Source organism: Myxocyprinus asiaticus, chromosome 1 (genome assembly GCF_019703515.2).
Source record: "Myxocyprinus asiaticus isolate MX2 ecotype Aquarium Trade chromosome 1, UBuf_Myxa_2, whole genome shotgun sequence".
Classification (NCBI taxonomy): Eukaryota; Metazoa; Chordata; class Actinopteri; order Cypriniformes; family Catostomidae; genus Myxocyprinus; species Myxocyprinus asiaticus.
The window spans coordinates 4,616,958-4,640,612 of record NC_059344.1 but is presented as its reverse complement, the minus strand read 5'-3'; the positions used below and the strand labels follow the sequence as shown (position 1 = coordinate 4,640,612).

Sequence of the window (23,655 nt, the reverse complement as noted above, 5' to 3'; positions counted from 1 at the left end):
GTTATAAAAACCGTGACCCAAAACTTCTACTGACTCTAAAAAACACCAAAAGAAAGATGCCCTGGATCCCTGCTCATCTGTGTGAACGTGCCTTAGGCATGCTGCATGGAGGCATGAGGACTGCAAATGTGGCCAGGGCAATACATTTCAATGTCCATACTGTGAGACACCTAAGGCAGCACTACAGGGAGACAGAAAGTACAGTTGATCATCCTCGCAGTGGCAGACCACGTGTAACAACACCTGCACAGGATCGGTACATCCGAATATCACACCTGGTACAGGATGGCAACAACAACTGCCCGAGTTACACCAGGAATGCACAATCCCTCCATCAGTGCTCAGACTGTCTGCAATAGGCTGAGGGAGGCTGGACTGAGGGCTTGTAGGCCTGTTGTAAGGCAGGTCCTTACCAGACATCACCGGCAACAACGTCGCCTATGGGCACAAACCCACCAGACAGGACTGGCAAAAAGTGCTCTTCACTGACGAGTCACGGTTTTGTCTCACCAGGGGTGATGGCCAGACTTGTGTTTATCGTCGAAGGAATGAGCGTTACACCGAAGCCTGTACTCTGGAGCGGGGTCGATTTGGAGGTGGAGAGTCCATCATGGTCTGGGGTGGTGTGTCACAGCATCATCAGACTGAGCTTGTTGTCATTGCAGGCAATCTCAATGCTGTGCATTACAGGGAAGACATCCTCCCTCATGTGATACCCTTTCTGACATGACCCTCCAGCATGGCAATGCCACCAGCCATACTGCTCATTCTGTGCGTGATTTCCTGCAAGACAGGAATGTCAGTGTTCTGCCATGGCCAGCGAAGAGCCCGGATCTCAATCCCATTGAGCACGTCTGGGACCTGTTGGATTGGAGGGTGAGGGCTAGGGTCATTCCCCCCAGAAATGTCCGGGAACTTGCAAGTGCCTTGGTGGAAGAGTGGGGTAACATCACGGCAAGAACTGGCAAATCTGGTGCAGTCCATGAGGAGGAGATGCACTGCAGTACTTAATGCAGCTGGTGGCCACACCAGATACTGACTGTTACTTTTGATTTTGACCCCCCCTTTGTTCAGGGACACATTACTCCATTTCTGTTAGTCACATGTCTGTGAAACTTTAGTTTATGTCTTAGTTGTTGAATCTTTTTATGTTCATACAAATATTTACACATGTTAATTTTGCTGAAAATTAAAGCAGTTGAAAGTGAGAGGACGTTTCTTTTTTGCTGAGTTTATATATATATATATATATATATATATATATATATATATATATATATATATATATATATACACACACACACACTGGCGGCCAAAAGTTTGGAATAATGTACAGATTTTGCTCTTATGGAAAGAAATTGGTACTTTTATTCACCAAAGTGTCATTCAACTGATCACAATGTATAGTCAGGATATTAATAACATGAAAAATTACCATTACAATTTGAAAAAAAATTTCAGAACATCTTAAACTACTTCAAAGAGTTCTCATCAAAAAATCCTCCATGTGCAGCAACGACAGCTTTGCAGATCCTTGACATTCTAGCTGTCAGTTTGTCCAGATACTCAGGTGACATTTCACCCCACACTTCCTGTAACACTTGCCATAGGTGTGGCTGTCTTGTTGGGCACTTCTCACGCACCTTACAGTCTAGCTGATCCCACAAAAGCTCATTGGGGTTAAGATCCATAACACTCTTTTCCAATTATCTGTTGTCCAATGTCTGTGTTTCTTTGCCCACTCTAACCTTTTCTTTTGTTTTTCTGTTTCAAAAGTAGCTTTTTCTTCACATAAAGCCTGCACCCCTGAGTCTTCTCTTTACTGTTGTACATGAAACTGGTGTTGAGCGGGTAGAATTCAATGAAGCTGTCAGCTGAGGACATGTGAGGTGTCTATTTCTCAAACTAGAGACTCTGATGTTCTTATCCTCTTGTTTAGTTGTATCTGGGCCTTCCACATCTCTTTCTGTCCTTGTTAGAGCCAGTTGTCCTTTGTCTTTGAAGACTGTAGTGTACACCTTTGTATGAAATCTTCAGTTTTTTAGCAATTGCAAGCATTGTATAGCCTTCATTCCTCAAAACAATGATTGACTGACGAGTTTCTAGGAAAGCTGTTTCTTTTTTGCCATTTTTGACCGAATATTGACCTTAAGACATGCCAGTCTATTGCATACTGTGGCAACTCAAAAACAAACACAAAGACAATGTTAAGCTTCATTTAATGAACCAAATAGCTTTCAGCTGTGTTTGAAATAATGGCAAGTGATTTTCTAGTACCAAATGATCAATTTAGCATGATTACTCAAGGATAAGGTGTTGGAGTGATGGCTGCTGGAAATGGGGCCTGTCTACATTTGATAATGAAAATGACTTTTTTTCAAATAGTGATGGTGCTTTTTTTTACATCAGTAATGTCCTGAGTATACTTTGTGATCAGTTGAATGCCACTTTGGTGAATTAAAGTACCAAATTCCTTCCGAAAAATCAAAATCTGTACATTATTCCAAACTTTTGGCCACCAGTGTGTATATATACTGTATATACACTACCGGTCAAAAGTTTTGCAACAATAGACTGAAATGTTTCTCATGATCTTAAAAATCTTTTGATCTGAAGGCATATGCTTAAATGTTTGAAATTAGTTTTGTAGACAAAAATATAATTGTGCCACCATATTAATTTATTTCATTATAAAACTAAAATTTAATAATAATAAAAAAAAAAAAAACGTTTTTGAAATTGATGACTTGGACCAAACAATAAAGAAAAGCAGCCAATAAGTGCCCAACATAGATGGGAACTCCTTCAATACTGTTTAAAAAGCATCCCAGGGTGATACCTCAAGAAGTTGGATGAGAAAATGTCAAGAGTACATGTCTGCAAATTCTAGGCAAAGGGTGACTACTTTGAAGATGTTAAAATATAACACAGTTTTGATTTATTTTGGATTTTGTTTAGTTACAACATAATTACCATAGTTTCATTTATGTTATTCCATGGTTTTGATGATTTTACTAAAAAATTATAATAAAGAATGAGTAAGTGTTTCAAAACTTTTGACCGGTAGTGTATATATAATCATTAACGGGTAATTTTTTTGTAGAAAATGAACTTTAGACTTTACAAAAGTAAAAATAGCATAACAAAAAAATCTACAATAAAACGGTGTAAATAAACTTGCAAACACTGAAACCATGCTAGTGCATTAATTATTCAAATCCTGGTGCTTGCTGGGAATACCAGCTTCAAAAAGTTAAGTTAAATGTACTTATTTTATTTACCTGTGAAATGTCTTCAAATTAGCGAATAAGTATGAACATGTTTTCAACTTTAGAACTGATACATGATGACGCATTGTAAAGATAACTATCATAATATTTATTGGACTCAAGATGGCACCGAATATGGCTGCTGCGTTGCGAGCTCCGACACAACATAGTAGTGTTTTGTTTGTTTTGTTCACAATTCTTATGTTTTTTGTCTTGGATGTTGTCTGCCTTATTGTCTACGACAGACAAACACTTTTGGACATTGGTTCAGCAATCTCACACCGTAAACCGGACTTCACATTCCTCAATGCCGACCCGCTGTTTACAAACATGCAAGCGGAGCCCTTTGTCTGGGCAGCACGGCCACGGAAACGCAGGAGGAATAGGGGAAACAGAGCCGGCGTTCTCATCAGAGTAAGACGCCGTGCAAATCGACCCCCGCTACCCACTATTCTACTGGCAAATGTTCAGTCTCTGGATAACAAGCTCTGCGAGCTGAAAGTGCTGATCTCTTTCCAACGAGAGACGAGGGACTGCTGCATTATCTGCCTTACGGAAACTTGGATGTCTGCGGAGATTCCAGACCCAGCCATTGAACCCGCTGGGTTCTCCGTGCACCGAGCGGACAGAGCGAAAGACCTCTCAGGTAAAAGCAGAGGAGGTGGTGTATGTTTTATGATCAACAAATCCTGGTGTGATCAGAGGAACATACATTCTATCAAGTCTTTCTGCTCTCCTGATCTGGAATTTCTCATGCTTCTGTGTCGACCATTCTGGCTACCGAGGGAATTCACAGCGGTCATTATCACAGCTGTGTACATCCCCCCACAAGCCGACACAGACCGTGCACTCAAGGAACTGTATGGGAATATAAGTGAGCAGGAAACCGCGCACCCTGAGGCCGCGTTCATTGTGACCGGGGACTTTAATAAAGCCAGTTTCAAATCAGTCGCTCCAAAATATCACCAGCACATTAGTTTCAACACACGAGGGGACCGGGTTTTGGACCATTGCTACTCTCCGTTCTGGGATGGCTACAAATCCCTCCCCCGCCCACCATTTGGCAAATCGGACCACTCTTCCATTCTGCTTCTGCCCGCTTACAGGCAGAAACTGAAACAGGAAGCACCCACCCTCAGAACGATCCAGTGCTGGTCGGACCAATCAGATTCTACGCTACAAGACTGTTTTGATTACATGGACTGGGAGATGTTCCGGTCCGCCTCTGATGACGACATCGAGCTCTACGCTGATAGCGTAATGTGTTTCATCAGAACGTGCATAGAGGACGTCGTTCCGACCAGAACAATACGGATCTATCCGAATCAGAAACCATGGATTAATAGCAATGTTCGCGCGGCACTTAATGTGCGGACCTCCGCTTTTAATTCCGGGAATGCGGAGGAGCATAAACAAGCCAGTTATGCCCTCCGAAAAACCATCAGAACCGCAAAACGCTAGTACAGGAGCAAGATTGAAGGACAGTTTAACACCACCAACTCTAGAAGCATGTGGCAGGGAATTAACATCATCACGGACTTTAAAGGGAATAAAAACTCCGCCATGAACACCGCTGCCTCTCTACCGGATGAGCTAAATACATTTTATGCTCATTTCGAGGGAAATAACACCGCCCTCGCGGAGAGAGCTCTCGCGGCTGAAGCTACAGAGGTTAGTTCACTCTCCGTCTCTGTAGCGGATGTAACCCGATCCTTCCGACGGATGAATATCCGCAAAGCCGCGGGCCCAGACGGCATTCCGGGCCGCGTCATCAGAGTGTGCGCGAACCAGCTGGCTGGTGTTTTTACGGACATTTTCAACCTTTCCCTCTCTTTGTCTGTAGTCCCCACATGCTTTAAAACATCCACCATTGTGCCTGTTCCAAAACAATCAAAAATAACTTGCTTAAATGACTGGCGTCCTGTTGCTCTGACCCCCATCATCAGCAAATGCTTTGAGAGACTAATCAGAGATTACATCTGCTCTGTATTGCCTCTCTCTCTTGACCCGCTGCAGTTTGCTTACCGCAACAACCGCTCCACTGATGATGCCATTGCATCTACAATACACACTGCTCTCTCCCACCTGGAAAAAAAGAACACTTATGTGAGAATGCTGTTTGTAGACTACAGCTCAGCATTCAACACCATAGTGCCCTCCAAGCTAGATGAGAAACTCCGGGCTCTGGGCTTAAACAGCTCGCTATGCAGCTGGATCCTGGACTTCCTGTCAAGCAGACGCCAGGTGGTTAGAATAGGCAGCAACATCTCCTCATCACTGACCCTCAACACTGGAGCCCCACAGGGCTGTGTTCTCAGCCCACTCCTGTATTCCCTGTACACACATGACTGTGTGGCAACACATAGCTCCAATGCCATCATTAAGTTTGCTGATGACACGACGGTGGTAGGTCTGATCACTGACAATGATGAAACAGCCTACAGTGAGGAGGTGCACACTCTGACACACTGTACATTAATATTTAGATAATATTTACTTTAATCTGGCATTCATTTTTACATGTTCGAATTAAGTACAAATGTAGAATTTACTTAATATTTTCAAGTTCACGCTTTAACTTATTCAATGAAGAAAGTACTTTATCTTTTCTGCGGTATTCACCACAAAATAGTTTTTTTTTTTTTTTCAGTGCATGATGGGCTCTTTTGAATTAAGCCAATAAATAACCACCTTAGCAGCCACCCAGAATACCCGAACAACTGTATAGCAATGCCCGGGCAACACCCTACCATTGTGGTGGCTAGTTTTGCATGTGTAAGCACCACTCACATTTCCTACAGAAAATGCACTTGTTGAGTTTTGATTGATTTACACCCTGGTTTTTGCTTTCACTTGTACTTGGCTCATTTTCTGTTCAGTTGTGTTTATGGTTTCAGTATCTACAGTTAGCACATAAATCTACCGCCCTGTACCATCACTTCAGCAGGTTACTTACCATTTCATTAGATGCCATTTCAATTTCACATTTTACTAGGCAAAGCACATAGCCTCAATGTTCTTTTTTTTTTTTTTTTTTTCATTTTATCTCACAGGTGTCTCTCCTGGCAACATATGCACACCTTTTACATATGTTAATTTTGATTAAGTCTTTGCTAACATAATAGTGAATCCGTTTTCAAATTTACAAAAGGTGTGATTGTCAAATCCTTGTACACATTGTCAAAATATCTGTGTGATCTCTATATAAGTTACTTTTTTCTGATCGCTTAAGTCAGGTGATTTTTTTAGGTGTGTGGCTTAAGCCTTTTTTTTTTTTTAAAGACAGCAGAGGGACAGTACCCCACTGGACAGAAAAAAGACACTGGTCATCTTGCATGCGTCTCATCTCAAGTTTCAGTTGAGATCACAACAGCGGCTCAAACTGTGATCAAATTTGCCAAGATACCCACGTATGCAATCATAAGGCAGAGATCTCAATATGACCTAATTTCATTCATTTGGGATTAATAACATTGTTTTTTTCTATCTAATTAATCACAACTAAAGGCAATTAAAATAGGGCTGTTCAACACATTAATTCAGTGCAATTAATTATTTATAAATAACGTGTTAAAAAATTTACAAATTTATCATGTCACTGGATCATGAGAAGGAATATTTCTGCCATCAGAGCAATTCAAGCTTGAAGTACCACATGTTTTCAGCAGGGGGCAGTAAGCGAAACTCCAGCTGTATTGGCAACGCACAGCTCTACAGAGAACATACCACACTCAAGTTAGCTGACACTAGCGACAGCAAATGATGAGGACGTGATCTAACAGAGCACAATTTAGGAATGTGGGGATCTCAAACTACATTTAACTTGACACAGTGAACAAAAAACACTGTAAATGACACAACACAACCACAGTGAGATGCTCCACAGCTGAAGTGGGGCTGACTGCCCCCTGCTGACTGTGGCTCACAAAATATAAAGGTGGCACTTTATTTGCTCAGTTGGAAGGAATTTATGTATGTTCAGGGTGCATGATTGATAGCATTTTTTTCTATATCAACAACTGTCTGTTTCTATTTGTATTTCTTAAGTAGAAAGTGAGACAAAAACACTCATACATTAAGTATCCTGAGCTTTGAAAAGGCAACCTTTGAGCAATAAAAATGTTTACTCTGGGTTTTCTTATTTTCCTTATTTATCTGAAGTTATTGAAGCTCTTTCTTTGCCAATTGGACATGCATGACTGTTTGTAGACCCCAAAGTCAAACTCTGCGAATTACAACAGAAAACCTGATATATGTGAACACTGGTGGAAAAGTTCATTACGCAGACTGATGCTAATTAACTGTGCCGCTTCACTGGTCTGAGCGATCGTCATTACTGAAAGAGCTGTTCGTGTGCTACCTGTAAACAAGCAAACACAAATATACAACATTAAAATGTACTGTGTATAGACACACATGCACACACACACATGGTTGCAGTTATGGGATTCATTTCCCCTTTCGATCGATGCTTATTTAGTGGTTCAGTAAAATAATCAATCCTAGACTAGAAAGAAAACTAAAAACAACAGTAATTAGAATCGTGCTTCTCTGCTTAACAAAACTGTGCTTTAAAGACCATCTTAGACATGCATGAATTTCCATGCAGGTCCAGGCTGGTTTGATGCTGGTCTAGCTGATGGACCAGTATAATCATGCTTTTCACCTGCATTTTATTTTTATTTTTATTTTTTTTTATAAAAAAATTGCAGCCCCCAAAAATGCAAGCACTGGAAAAGCAATCCTTTTATTTTTCAATTTTGTACCAAAGGCATTTGTCATTAATATACTTCCTTACTTCTCTCTATTAAGCTCCTAAAGGAAATGTACCAAACTGACATCATATCCTCCTTTTCACTCTTAACAGTGTGACATTGGGGACACGGTGTTGCATTAGCGTGGCAAACGCGCTATTGGAGCTCCCAAATGCCGGAGCGGTTCAGAGTTTTGGGGCGGCTTCCAATGACAATATAATGGTATATTTTGAATTGTCATGTACCACAAGTACCATGCAAGTACTTTGGTGCATATTGGTGCCACACACACACACACACACACACACTCCAGAGGTCTGGTCAGCATAATCCTACAAAAGAGTGAAAATCTGCCTAAACACAGAGGTCACAAACATCAGGGTGATGGATTAACCACACTGAGTGTGTGTAGCATGTGTCTTTTTTTGTATTTATTTTTTTTATCCCCTTTTCTCCCAATTTGGAATGCCCAATTCCTACTACTTAGTAGGTCCTCGTGGTGGCGTGGTTACTCATCTCAGTCCGGGTGGCGGAGGACAAGTCTCAGTTGCCTCTGCTTCTGAGACCGTCAATCCTTGCATCTTATCACGTGGCTCATTGTGCATGACACCGCGGAGACTCCGCATGTGGAGGCTCATGCTACTATCCACGATCCACGCACAACTTACCACGTGCCCCATTGAGAGCGAGAACCACTAATCGTAACCACGAGGTTACCTCATGTGACTCTACCCTCCCTAGCAACCGGGCCAATTTGGTTGCTTAGGAGGCCTGGCTGGTGTCACTCAGCACACCCTGGATTCAAACTCATGACTCTAGGGGTGGTCGCCAGCGTCAATACTCGCTGAGCTACCCAGGCCCTCGTGTAGTGAGTGTCTTGACAGATGGTCACCAGCAGTCTGATAACACTGTTTGAAGAGACTCTCTGCATTGTTTCATGAGTAACAGACAGAGACAATGTGTTTGAAAAACAGGTCCAAAACCGTTGAATATTTGTCTGCTTCAACCGCTTTCGGAGGTGGTCGAAAGTGCTGTAAACGCATATGACCACATTAGGGTCATAGTGTAGAGCCCAAAGTATACTGTACACAGTCGAACACTCAGCCTTTCAAAGTATTATTCATTTGACTGTGCTTGTATACACAGGTTGTTGGTGCATACGCGCTACGACTACTATTAGATACATAACTATTACTCTTTAGGAGTTTAGACACATAAAGATGTCTTTATATTCCTTCAGACTTGAGTTATATAAATGCAGGTATCTCCTGACCTCCTCACACATGCATTCTTGATGTTGTTGTTTCCACCTTTGCTCCTGTTGTTTAGCGGCGGTCATGTTATCATCTAGCACTCAAGTGTGAGCGTTGCCACCTTGTGGACACACTAATTAGTGCAAAGAATTCCAGGCTTGTTTAGAGTATGCACGGTTAGAAAAATCAGGCCGTACGAGCTCAGTGCTCGAATACTCTGCTGATGATGGAATGTGTGTCATGCAGACTCCTAGCATTCGCATCTGACCAAAGTATACTTTGGGCTTAAATGCTCATTTGTTTGAACAGCAGCAAAGTACCACACACTCACCTGTCAATCAACCACTGAGCTTAAGAGTTTAATTTTAGCTGGTTACAGATGGCTTAAAAAGGAAACAATCTTTTTTTTTTTTTTCTATTTTGTGAACTTTATTATCATGCAGTAGTAGAGGTTGATGTACTTCCTCATGAAATTAGAGACCCTCCCCTCAAAAGAGTGGTCAAAGAGACACATTTTAATACCAGGTGTAAACAAGGACTCTCTCTGCTTGTTTCTCTCTCTCTCTCTCTCTCTCTCTCTCTTTAGCATATTGAAATGACACAGCTCTATGTGTCTTGTGAAGTAAACGTAAACAGGATAAGAGAAGCGTAGTGTGTGAGAGCTCCACTGCGTCCCATCTTGTGGTTACTAATCTATTCTCAGCGGGCTAGTGTTTGTTCATGTGAGAACAGTCACACCTTATGCCGGAGTTTCTCTGAACGCAGAGATTTGCTCAAACCGTGCAGTACTGAGGCTGAAAGCCAATTAAAATTAGACTCAGTGGCCAGCAAGAGGTGTATATGTGTCAGACTAGTGAGACTTTGCTGTGGAGATCACAAGACTGTTGACTTCCACTCATTTTGCGCAGCTGACTGGTTGTTTGCCACAAGTGTAATAGTTCAGACAGTCATATTTTCTACTCTGTACTTAATCGAAATAAGTTTACTGCACATTCTTCAGATGTTTATAGTTAAAAGACTTAAATGGACCTTTTAAAAATATCAAAGTCAGAAGTTTGCCACCAACTACTGTAGTGCTAAACAAAAAAACAATAAACAAAAAAAGTTTAAAAGTTATCTATAAAAATGCAGTTAAGTCAGACTAAAAATTGTCTGTCTTGTGTATGTTAAGGGACTTTGTAGCTTAAGAAAATACAGTTTGGCGGGTCAGCTTTTGTCATGGCAGTCATGGCCTCCCTCCCTCTGATTCCCATTTGACCAACCTACCTGGTCTCATAGAATCACGTTACTATACTGTACCTTACACGTTAGTATGCCAGGGTGCTAGTGAAGAGGCCGCCATGCATTATTTGTGCTCTGCTAACTCAATCAGCTGTATCAGAGAAATCTCAGAGAAGCACCACTGACTAAATGCAATGCAACCAAATGTGACTTGAGCTTTGTTCTAAAACCAAGTGAGCTTCCTCCGTACTACTGGAGGGGGTGTCTCGTATTTTTCATCTTTGAAGGTGGCAAACCTTGCTTCTCACGTCATGTGCAGAGGAGACTTGACTTACAATTGAGTTTGATGTTAGCATGCTGCTAAATCTAACATCCAGTAGCATACTCTAAAACAAACACAAAATATTGGGTACAATAACAAATTTTAATTTGTGTGTTGAGTCAAATATAGCATGTTGCTAAAGCTAACGGGGTAATTCTCTAATACAAACACAAAACATTGCCCCTAGAAAAATCGAGAGCTCTGACAAACCCTAGGCAAATTTGTCACTCATTATTTTCACATGCCAGTGAGGTTTGCAGCAAACTCTTCATTGTTGCCACAAGTTTGCCAGAGAAATGTTTCCTAGTAGCGGCAAATGATCCATTGTTACCAAAGGTTTGCTGCAGGTTCACCACTAACGGCGAAGAGCTGCAATCTTCTGCCAGTAATTTGTGACAAATCACAAGCTCATATGCATGTGAAAATAACGAGTGGCAAATTTGCGGCAAGTTTGCCAGAACTCTAGATTTTTGTAAGGGTGGGTACAATCACCAATTGTTAATGTTTTTTATTTGAAGTATAACATGCTAGCATGTTGCTAAAGCTAACTTTGCAATATTGTAATAAACAAAATATTAGGCACAGTAACTAACATTTAATTAGATTGAGCTGTTGTTTATCAATATTTTTTTGGTATTTAATATAGCATGTTAGCATGATGCTAAAGCTAATGACACTATATTCTAATACAAACAGAAAACAATTGGGTGCAATAACTTTTTTAATTAGATTGAGCTATTTTTTTTTTTTTTTTTTTTGTTTACGAATGATTGGTGATATTGAATCAAGCATATTTATTTATTATTGTCATTTTCTCACCTCTTCCGCCATCTTGGATGGATTTTTTTTCCTTCTTTGCGCTCATCTCAGTGCATTCTGTGATTGCCTTCTCTGCAAAGTATACATGCAATGCTGCCTTAGATTTTGGTCAACAAAAGTTTTTTTTTAGAAGGCAACATAATTATACTTCCTACATTTTAGAACAGCTTGCACATTGAAAGTGTGCCTTTGATGCCTTAAAATGTTGCTCCCGTAGACAGGTCACTAGGTTTATGCTGTTAGTAATAAATGCAGATTTTTATTTAAGGACTTTCTTTCAATATTTTACACTTCACAAAAAAGTGTCTTATGTATTTTCAGTGTATATTCAAGCAGATAAAAATACTGTACATGTGTAATTTGCTTTTTTTGGTAATTTTTACTTTAACAAGGGCACCAGTATTTCTACAGGGAACTATTTTTATTCTTGGATAACCACTCACTTGCATAGTGATGACTTCTGCCTTCATTTTTGCCCTATTTTCTCAATTTTAGAAGCATCCGTCTGGGACACCTCTTTGCTCTGTGGGCATGTATGACTGCTGTGTTGACATATTACCATGTTGTGTTCATTTTTTTAATTGAGTATCTCCTCTCACTTTTGCTTTTTGCAGCGTTCAGTCGTGCCCCAGTGCCCATGGCGGTTGTTCGGCGAGAGCTGTCCTGTGAAAGTTACCCCATCGAGCTGCGCTGTCCTGGTACAGACGTCATTATGATCGAGAGTGCAAATTATGGCCGGACGGACGACAAGATTTGTGATGCTGATCCAGCCCAGATGGAGAACACGCGCTGTTATTTACCTGATGCTTACAAGATCATGAGCCAAAGGTAAGGCCTACAAACACGACACATTTAGGCCAGCTTGGCCAAGGGAGAGCTTTGGGTCACTTGATACTTAACAACCCTCAGTACTGAAGGGGGCGATAGAACTTCAAATGTCTGTACCAAACTGTATGCGTTATTATTCAGATAGCTTGGTATAAATATATCGACTTTAAGTTGCTCAACAAAGTTCCCTTCCAACTCTTGCGACATAATGATGGTAGTTGGGTCTTAGGAGACAAATTGTGCTAATGTCTGGTATAGCGCCCCATTTGCCACAGACTGATGTCATTTTGAATGAACGACAGTAGGTCGAAAGTTCTTTAGCTAAAATTGTTTTGTGTTTACTGAAACTCGATGCCCCCAGTGGCCGAAGCGAGAAGTGTTATTGACCGTATGGGCACATAAAATCTCCAGTTTTCATGTGAAATGCCCTCAGAGTGGTGTCAAAAGAGAGTTGTTTTTAGTTGTAAATGACGTTATACAGTCAACAGGAATTAATATTTTATTAACCATATGCCCTAACCCAAACTACAACCCTAAACCTAACCGTCAGTGGAGTAAAAAATGTTATCTTAGTGGGAAAACGCAACCTCTGAGTACTGGACGTACTGTGTCTTTAATCCTGTGTGTAATCTACTGTAAATTCTGCTGCTGAGATGCATCAAACCATCTGCTCAGCAACATAGCAAGATAACAAACAACAACAGTGTGCTTCCACCATAGAACAATGACTTCCTTCTCCACACCAAACCAATGAACACAAGGCTTGTATTATAAAGCACAAAATCATGTCAACTGTGGGGAATTTCAAAAGAGTGTTTCAGTAGAGGGTCTGTTTGGGGGTTATAATTAATGTTGTAAGGAGTATTGTAAGGGTGTTGTGTAGACTTCCAGTAAAGTAAGGGACAGTCTGAAAAGTCCTCACATTGTGCTTGTGGTAAGGGTGTGATAAGGGGTCGTTTGAAAACGTCAGCCAGCAACATAAACTAAACATACTAATTTTGGAGGTTTTTGGTCATTGCGTATTGCTCTCTTATTAGCACCTAGTAGCACAAGGGCCATTCACACAGAACCGGTTTTGTGTCCGTCTGCACTCTTTTCATACTGTTTTTATATGTAAACGTGCTACACTTAAGTCTTTGATGTTGCACCATGTCCAGCAGTATTTTTTCAGCGTTTCGCACAGGAGCTCTGCATTTTGAAGCTGTGTAAGATAAAACGAAGGTCTACTTAAGTGCGTCCCAAGGCACTGTTATGCGTTAAGTGTTCTGATATGCTTTGTGCTGCGTATAGCATTTTTAGTGCACGAATGCGGTCGGTCTGAATAACCTCCAAGCAGTGCGTTTTAAAACATTGTCAACTTGAAAGGAGTTCCATATCTAAAAGCGCGTCTCGAGTTCTCTGCGTTGTTTCTGTTGCGCTCCATCCAGCATCTTGTTTGAACAGTCCCTATTTTCTAGAGGCGGGGTCAAATACATGCCGTTACCACCGTGAAGCAGCGTCTGAGTTTAACCGAATACAACTATTATTATGGATGTGCACGAATGCTCGACTAATATGGCAAATTCATTTTGCTTTCCGCATTTGCCTGCCATGAGCAGTGCTGAATTACACTGTACTTTCCCTCTGCATCTTTCACCAAATCTCGAATCCAATGGGGGGCACTGTGGTTGTTTGTCATTGAGGTGTTGGATGAGAGCTTTTGAAAGCACAGCCACATTTTGTAATACTTGTAATATTTTGATTATTTTTTTATTCCACTCTATTCGATTGTTGTTGGAGTCATGCAAACCAGCTGATGAAGATCTGCTTTTATGGTGGAAAAAGGCTAAGTGGTGCAAGAAACTCGGAAGCTTATCAGACCAATGTGTGTGTATGCGTGAAATCCCTGAACACCCCAAAGAGCACATTTTATGAAAAGCCAACTTTCATTTCTTGTTTTTTGATTAATAACATGTGTAATTAAAAAAATGTGATAGCCTTTATGTAGACTTAGATTTTATACTGTATACTGTATCTGCATTACCCTAATGCCATCAGTATTGGTTTTAATGAAAGCGGGTAGTGCAAATATTTACTGTTATTTTTAACCCCCACCACACAGATTTTTTGTAATGAATGTTGTTCATTTTTATATTTTTTCAAAGCATAGTTTGTTGAAGTTATCTTATTTTGAAAGAGTAAAACAGAGTACTCAGCTATAAAATTACTCGACAATGCACATTCCTAACGACTACCCAGAAATATTACTATCGTTCATACAACTGTAACTAATGAAAAACACTGTGGTACCTCTGTTATTTTGAGTACTGTGGCAATGGGATACCTTGCAAAACTACGTTAACACAGAACTGTCTATTAAAGCTTTACTTTTTACTTAAGATTTGAGAATATGAACTGGCCAAAAACCCTTTGGTTTTATAATTTTATGCAAAATAGTTTAAAATGAATGCATTTTTTGTTGGGAATGTTCTTTGCAAAAATACTATAAAACACGCTGCTAAGTTTTTTTCATTTTTACCGCTTGTGGACTTAAGAGACAATGCTGATTTAAAAACTTGTGATCACTGATGTCTTGTAGCTTTTCCCCATACTGAAATAATGTCTTTCAAATCCGAATATAATTTGAATTTTGGCAATATTTAAAGGGATAGTTCACCCAAAAATGAAAATTCTCTCATGATTTACTCACCCTAATGCCATCCCAGATGTGTATGACTTTCTTTCTTCTGCTGACCACAAATTATGATTTTTAGAAGAATATCTCAGCTCTGTTGGTCCATACAATGCAGGTGAATGGGTGCCAAAATTTTGATGCTCCAAAAATCACATAAAGGCAGCATAAAAGTAATCCATACGACTCCAGTGGTTAAATCTATGTCTTCAGAAGTGATATGATAGGTGTGGGTGAGAAACAGATAAATATTTAAGTCATTTTTTGCTAGAAACTCTCCTCCCTGCCTAGTAGGGGGCGATTTTCATGAAGAATGTGAATCACCAAAAACACAAGAAGAAGAATGTGAAAGTAATCTGTTTCTCACCCATACCTATCATATCGCTTCTGAAGAAATGGATTTAACCACCGGAGTCTTGGGGATTACTTTTATGCTGCCTTATGTGATTTTTTTGAGCTTCAAAATTTTGGTCACCATTCACTTGTATTGTATGGACCTACAGAGCTGAAATATTCTTCTATAAATCTTCATATGTGTTCAGCAGAAGAAAGGAAGTCATACACATCTAGGATGGCATGAGGGTGAGTAAATGTTGAGAGATTTTTTTATTTTTGGGTGAACTAACCCTTTAAGTGAAAAATTTTAATTTAGTTTCTCAGCCCTTTTGACAGCCCTAGTTGACTATTATATCTACATTTATGCATTTGGCAGACACTTTTATCCAAAGCAACTTACAGGCCTTATTACAGGGACAGTCCCCCTGGAGCAACCTGGAGTTAAGCGCCTTGCTCAAGGACACAGTGGTGGTGGCTGTGGGGATTGAACCAACAATCTTTTGCTTACCAGTTCAGTGCTTTAGTCCACTACGCCACCACCACTCCATATCTGTCATATACAACAAATGAATGTTTTTGAAACATTACGCAGAAATTGAAACATTTAGCTAAATCAATGCTTTCTATCATCTTGAATGGCATCACAACTCGGCAACTAGAATTCCGAGATTTCCATGTGTAAATACCACTTTGCTTGTTCATTTATTTGCTCTGAACTTGTAGTTACGATATTTCTGACTCAACTTGAAAGGTGCAGCATGTGTATGTCCCGTGTTTGATAAAGTGCAGACATGGTCTGTCAACGAAAGTGTTTGTGGTGCTGAGACAGTCAACTGCATAATTCGGAAAACAGTGACATTAGGAAATGGATTAGTGTGCTTGTGGCCTAAGTAGTGTATATCGTTGAGTTTTGGTAGAGTGTTTCACGTAGAGTGTCTAATGTTGAGTTTTTGTAGAGTATGCTGTGAATAGTTTGTAGCGAGTTGATGATTTTTTTCAGGGGAATCCTGTAGTGCGTTGTCTCTCAGCCTCATTAACATGAGACGAGATGAACAGAGGCAAAGCACACCTCCAGAGAGGAAACAAACTCAACTGCTTCAATCCCACTTACCCTTTAATCCTATTAGAGAAAAGACAAGAAGGCAATCCAAACACACACACAGAGAGAGAGAGAAGAGAGAGAGAGAGAGAGAGAGAGAGAGAGAGAGTGTTCAAAGACTGCTGGCTACAGAAACAGAGGTTTACTCCAATGTGCAAAATACAACAGACGACATGTGTTTCCCAGACCAGCCATACGCACACACAAGCTCATGTGTCACTTCTGGTGATCATTCATATTTTTATAGATTTTTAGTTTTGTTTTATTTGCTCTGTTTGGCTGTTTGTCGAACACTTGTTATGACATTTCTAGGTCACATTTTAAGGGCAACATCATTATCAAACTTAATTAAAAAAATTAGCAAGAAAGATTCATATCATCCCACATCTGTGTTGTATTAGTGTTTATGCGTTTTCTCTTCATAAGTCACTGTGTGTGTGTGTGTGTGTGTGTGTGTGTGTGTGTGTGTGTACTCTGTGAATGGCATGGTTCTTGCCTGTGTTATCTGATAGCTCAATTCGGAAGCGCTACTCTTCCTAGCGTGGAATTCTGCCCCCGTGGGAATAGATCTTATTTTTCCGGGCCGCAAGCCACCTGTCTGCTCACTGGCGCAGCTTTAGACATCTCACGCAAACTCACACAGCTGAAAAACAATTGCTGGCAGCAGCCATTTGAAGCTAATCTTTTTCTTCTATTATGATTTTTATTATTGTATTTGTAGCAAGCAGTACATGGATGCATCTTCAGCTATGGGCACTTTTGGTACTGGAGACTTTTAAAAAACACTCCCTTAAAACATACTTTTCACTCCCTCGATAGCTTGTTTATTTCATTTGTGGGTTCAGTACAAGTATATATATTAGGGCTGCAACTGTACACAAAATTCATGGTACGGTACCACCCTGAAGAAGCTGTTTGACATAAGTCATCACATACTGTATATTTCACAAGACAAAATAGCAACTGAATTTACACAAATGATCCTGTTCAAAAGTTTACATCCAATTGGTTCTTAATATGGTGTGTTGCTTTCTCGAAAATGAATGACTGTTTGTGTAATTATTTTTCATGAGTCCCTGCTTTGTCCTGAGCAGTGAACCTGCACACTTTTCTTAATTCAAATCCCCTAACTACTGTTCATTCTTTGGTTTCCCGGCATCTTCTGCACATTTGAGTTATTCCCAACAGTGGCTAAATGATATAGACATCCAGCTTTTGACACTCAGGTCAACTGATGGACTCATACACAACTATTACAAAAGGTGCAAACATTCATTGACGCTCAAGAAGGCAGCATAAGAAGAACCAAGGGGAAGCAAAATTTTGAACAGGATGATTGTGTAAATTACAGTACATTTTGTGTAATGTAGCTTTTGAAGGGCAGTACTACATAAAATATATATAATCTTTTTAGGGCCCAGGCACTGAAAATGCAGAGGCCCTATTGTTCTTCTAAGGATTATTATTATAATTATTAGGGGCCAAGCACCAAAAGTGCATAAAGGTGCTTTTTCGGCACATAACTCGTCCCGCACCGTTTGTCGTAGACCCACAAATGAGGTGTCAAAACAACGGCTTATTGAGGACACCTGTGCTATGACTCTTCTAAGGGATGGTGGGGTATGGTGCACCCCTGGGGGGCAGAAACATCTCAAAAAGTCCCATAGGGTACTATGGGAAGGGATTATTTTCCTACTATGACTATACTACTACTACTATGAAGTCAATGCAAGAAATTTGTCGGATCATATCTCCCAATCAGAATGTCATAGAGACATGTGGGCGGGCTCATTTCACTCGGGGTACTAATCAGTTTTAAGTATCATCTTGAAAATGGCATAGCCATGCCCTAGCAACCATTTACGGCACTCTAGCAACCACCCCCATAGACTTCCATTCAAAATGGCTCAGAAGGGTATCTTCAGAACAGAATGTCACAAACACTTGGGGATTGACTCTTTTCAGTCAGGTATTAAGCAGCCAATAAGAATCACTCTGGTCACTGGCTAGCCACGCCCTAGCAACCATTTAGAGCACCCTAGCAACCAAACCCCATTGACTTTTAAAATCGCTTGGATCGGTATCTCAGTATCAGAATGTCGTGGAGACTTCATTGTTGGCTTGTATGACTCAGGAAAGCAAGCAGCCTTCTTACTATCACCCTGGAAACTGCCTAGTAACCACATTGGCTTACCCTAGCAACCAAGTAGCAAAACACATATCTCTGCACCAGAACATCGTAGAAACTTCCTATTTGGGTCGTTTGACTCTGTCTAGCAAAGTGCCTTTTAAGTATCACCCTGGTAACTGCCTAGCAACCAGATGGGGTTACCCTAGCAACCAAGTAACAAAACACATATCTCTGCAGTAAAATCAGTTAAGTTAATTTTAAAAGTTTATTGAAATGAAAATGCAATGCAGTACATTTTTATTTAATTTATTAAAAAAATATATTAAAAATATATGTGGTAGCAAAAACAAATATAGAAAATTAAAGCCATATATCAAACCAAGTTGTGTCCCAAATTTCAAATAAATAAGATATAAATGCCAGATTTCTTAGAATTATTGTAGACACAGTACCAAATGTGGCCATAAGATGACATCAAAGCTCCATTGTTCCAAGAGTGGCATACTCAGATTTAAATGTCTGTCATTCTGAAATGCCTGGGCCTACAGACCTAATTATGGATATAAGGTTTGACAAGATTAAAGTTGGATATGAAGGTAATATAGTCCAATAAACAATAAAAAATGCTAAAAAAGCCAATATATGGGACGGTGCCAGTTAATGGGCTAAACTAGCTCTTCAGTATACTTACTGTCTGATTTTTCATATGACAACTAAATAAGAAAACATTTGCAACATTTTTTAAGAAATCTATTTAAATTTAAATTTATTGTATTTAAATGTTTTATATATTTTATTATGAAATGAAAAAAGAGTTCACATATATCTGAGTGTGTATTTTGATAAATAATTGAAATACGATAAGATGTATCATGTCGCATCAAGACTTTTGTAATCAAATCATAATGATGTTTCTAAAAATGTTAATAACTTTTGATAATTTTAGTTTATTTTCATTGATAGACTCCTTGGCTGATGCTAAGAACAATGTATATTACATTACAAGTGATTCTATTCATTGCTTTTCATGCACTTTGCCTAAAATGCTATTTTCACTAATTTTTGTCATTCCTCATTCCGAAGGTGCTTCGGCACCTATTGTGTTTGTTAGTGTTCTTTTTAGGGGCCAAGCACAACAACAAAATTACAGTCATTAGCTCCGCCCAACAGCAATTCAGACATTACGGAATTAATGTGCTTTTTTTTTTTAAATTGCAGCCCCTGAACTTTTGAATTCTCCTCCTATGTGATTCATGTAATTGTCACCAAATTTCGGCAATATTATGCCAAGACATTGAAGATATTAAATTGTGAACCGATTTTTGATATATCGAACGGTGTTGCCATGGCGAGGCAATAAATTAAGGGTAAAAATGTGAAACAGGAAGTCCCTTATATCTTCTGTGTGCATTGTATGATTTTGATAAATTCAGCTGTATGTTTGGTAATGGGGGCTGATCACATTTATGCGGATATTATGGGTCACAGTCATAGAGCCACCAACTGGCAGCAGGAAGTAATGCAATTTTAACAGACTTTAATAGCCCTCTTGAGTTTAGATGAATTACTTCAAAATTCTTTAGAATAATGCAAATACACTGCTGGTGTAAAATTATAAAGGAATATTTGATATCTAAAAAGTGTTGCCATGACAACACATTAATTGTTATTATTCCTTTCTTCCTGTATTTGGGTGTAAACTTAAACAGTTGTAACTCATGAATGCTAGGGTGTACAGACCTATGCCTTGTCTCATTTTAAAGAAGACACTTAGCAGTTTATTGTACAAATTAAAACAGTTTTTAAAGTGAAATAAAAAAGTTATAGAAGTTTAAGTTTATTGTAATGAAAATGTACTGCACAAACTTTTTATATATATATATATTAATAAAATATACTAAAAATATCAACTGAAATGTAAAAATATTAGAAAATCAAAGACACATGTCTAACCCAGATCTAGTCCAAATTTTAGGTCGATATATCAAAAAATGACCTTTTGGTGGCATTTTTTATTCAGATGCAGTATCAGAAATGTCCAATAGGGGACAGCCAAGCTCCATTGGTGAATAATTCCCAAAAGACCACATCTGCACAATTATCTGAGTAAACTTGGCAGGAATTTGGCATAAAAACACTATGAATTTGAGAACAATAATACAAAAAGATCAGTTATATGAAAGCTTTTTCTAAGGCCAGGACAAGTCTTTTTTCACAAAATGCCATAAAGGTGGGACAGTAAGATATAAAGTTTGGGAACATTTTATTGCACAACATTATATAAGACGTTTACAAGATTAGAACTATTATAATAACTTCTAAAATAACTGGTTACAAGTGCTGTTAGCAACTATTTCATTTTAAACAAACATATTATATTTTTTCTGCCATAAATTATACCAGATAATTCCTCTGGAACACTCAGTGATCACATGGTTGATGTCACTTTCTAAACTGAGAAAGGCCAGCCCATGTAACCATGGAAACCTCACACTATTGCCTAAACAGAATGAAGATTTATTGTATTAATATATTATTTAATTAGAATAACAAGTAAGGCCCAGTGCCCGGTTGCACAAAACACCGTAAGTTTTTCCCTTAAGTATAACACTTATTAATTATAATAATTATTTAAACAGTTCTGAAACTAATAGGCAAAAAAAATCATATTTATCAAGAATCTTTGTGAAGATTCTTTGATGTTTGTCAAGCCTGCCAATAAAGCAGACGTGATGTATTAGTCTGTAATTACAAAGGAGCGGATTCTGAGACCACCAAATTTGAATTCTTCAGTTTCAGGGGTCAAACCCAAAAGACGACGATACGGTGAGCAGTATTTAAGTTACATGGACAGGATCAGTTGATGCACCACGACCTTTGTGTTGTTTGTTAGGAGATTTTAGCTAATGACAGCATGCAACCTGCTAAACTTCACAGACACCTTGACACCAAGCATGCTGAGGTAGCGGGAATTCCTCCTGAATTTTTCCAAAGATAACTTCAAGCCTTTCAAGGTCAGAAAAAAGTTGTCTGAGAATTTGTCAAATTAAATGTAAATGCCAAAATGCCACTGAAGCGCCATATCACATTGTGCTGCATATTACCAAGGTGGACAAAGCACATAGCATCGGAGAGACATTGATTCTGCCGGCAGCCAAAGATATGTGTTCCTTGATGGTCGAAGAGGCAGTTGCTTCTAAGCTATTGTGTATGCTGTGTCATAAGGGAGGCCCACTGTCTTTGACTTTGAAAACCCCTGCCTTAGACACTTCTCTTAGCTAAGGGAAACTGGTAAGGGATTTACTACAGTGAGCAAGGTTTTACTGTAGTAAAATTCTACTGTTACCATGGATACAACATGTCCCTACCTACTTTCAGAAGATCGGAAATGTCCTGACAAACATTTGGGCAATTTTACCACACAGAAAATACTTCAACTTTATACTATGTTTTTATTTTCATTTAAATGACTATTAAACATTCTCCATATCATTATTAATATGTAAATTATTGTCCGACCTCTTTTGAAGCGGCGAATAAATACACGAGGGGAGCGTTGTCATGTGACAACTGTTCCTTTTCTCAGCAATTTTCAGGCTGCACCAATCACATTTGTGATTACTGTATAAAGATTCTGAATTCACTCACTAATTTCGTTCACTCACTGCTGAGATATAGTGCACTCACTGCCATTCACTATATAGGAAATAGTGAATGAGTGAATGATTTCAGACACAGCGATCGATTTTGATAGCATAAAAATGAATTGGTATCAATATTTTATTGAAATTAGATATTTGGATTACATGATAACATAAAAATAGAGGATCAGTCAGGTTTTTTCCCCATTTTACCCCCTATTTTTGATGTTTTGTATAAAATGGTTGAGTCCATTTTCATCAGTGGACCCTCACAATGAAATGCATGTTGTTTTTCTTCAATCATTGGATCGGATCATAAGCAGAGAACATGAAACATAAGTACTGTCGCTCACATGCCGCATGTTTTAAAAATGCAGTCTAACATTTTAAAATGTTTTTCATTTGGGGGCCTGGGTAGCTCAGTGGTAAAATACGCTGGCTACCACCCCTGGAGTTCGCTAGTTCGAATCCCAGGGCGTGCTGAGTGACTCCAGCCAGGTCTCCTAAGCAATTAAAAGCAAAAAAAATTGGCCTGGTTGCTAGGGAGGGTAGAGTCACATGGGGTAACCTCCTCGTGGTCGCTATAATGTGGTTCATTCTCGGTGGGGCGCATGGTAAATTGAGCGTGGTTGCCGCGGTGGATGGCGTGAAGCCTCCGCACGCGCTATGTCTCCGTGGCAACGCGCTCAACAAGCCACGTGATAAGATGCACGGGTTGACTGTCTCAGACGCAGAGGCAACTGGGATTCGTCCTCCGCCACCCGGACTGAGGCGAATCACTATGCGACCACGAGGACTTAGAGCGCATTGGGGAATTGGGCATTCCAAATTGGGAGAAAAAGGGGAAAAATCCCCCCCCCAAAAAAATGTTTTTCACTGTAATGTTCTAATTGCAAAATAGATTATAGAAGATGAAAGTTGAGTTTTTAAGCTTTAATTTGATACAAAGTATGTGAACTTTAATGAAGTTTTTGATGTAAAACTAAGCAATATTTTTTTAGCCACACTCAAATGGCCCACATATTGGCCAGTGACAGTTAACAGGTTTAAAATGGGCATGTAAGACGGCCTCTGTAGCACCCCCATTTTCACCTGCAGTCACCAAAATTGGTACATATATAGATCTCATCAAGCCGGACAACTTTCATAATTATAGTCATTAGGACTGCCCAAAAGGAAGTCGGCCATTTTGGATTTTTTAAATATTGCAGGCTCTGAAATTCTTAAAAATTCTTTAGAATAATGTAAAATAAAGCATTTGTTTTTTAGCCACACTCAAACGGCCCACTTGTTGGCTAGTGACAGTTAACA

General features: G+C 39.4%; 1 protein-coding gene across 1 annotated transcript in view; it reads left to right on the top strand.

Annotated features, from left to right (window-relative positions):
* LOC127442559 (adhesion G protein-coupled receptor L3-like) overlaps window positions 1-23,655 on the top strand; it is a 332,967-nt gene that overhangs the window by 132,293 nt on the left and 177,019 nt on the right. The window contains exon 3 of the mRNA XM_051700690.1: window positions 12,253-12,466. Within this exon, the coding sequence (XP_051556650.1) occupies window positions 12,253-12,466 (214 nt within the window). The remainder of the gene's footprint in view (window positions 1-12,252; window positions 12,467-23,655) is intronic.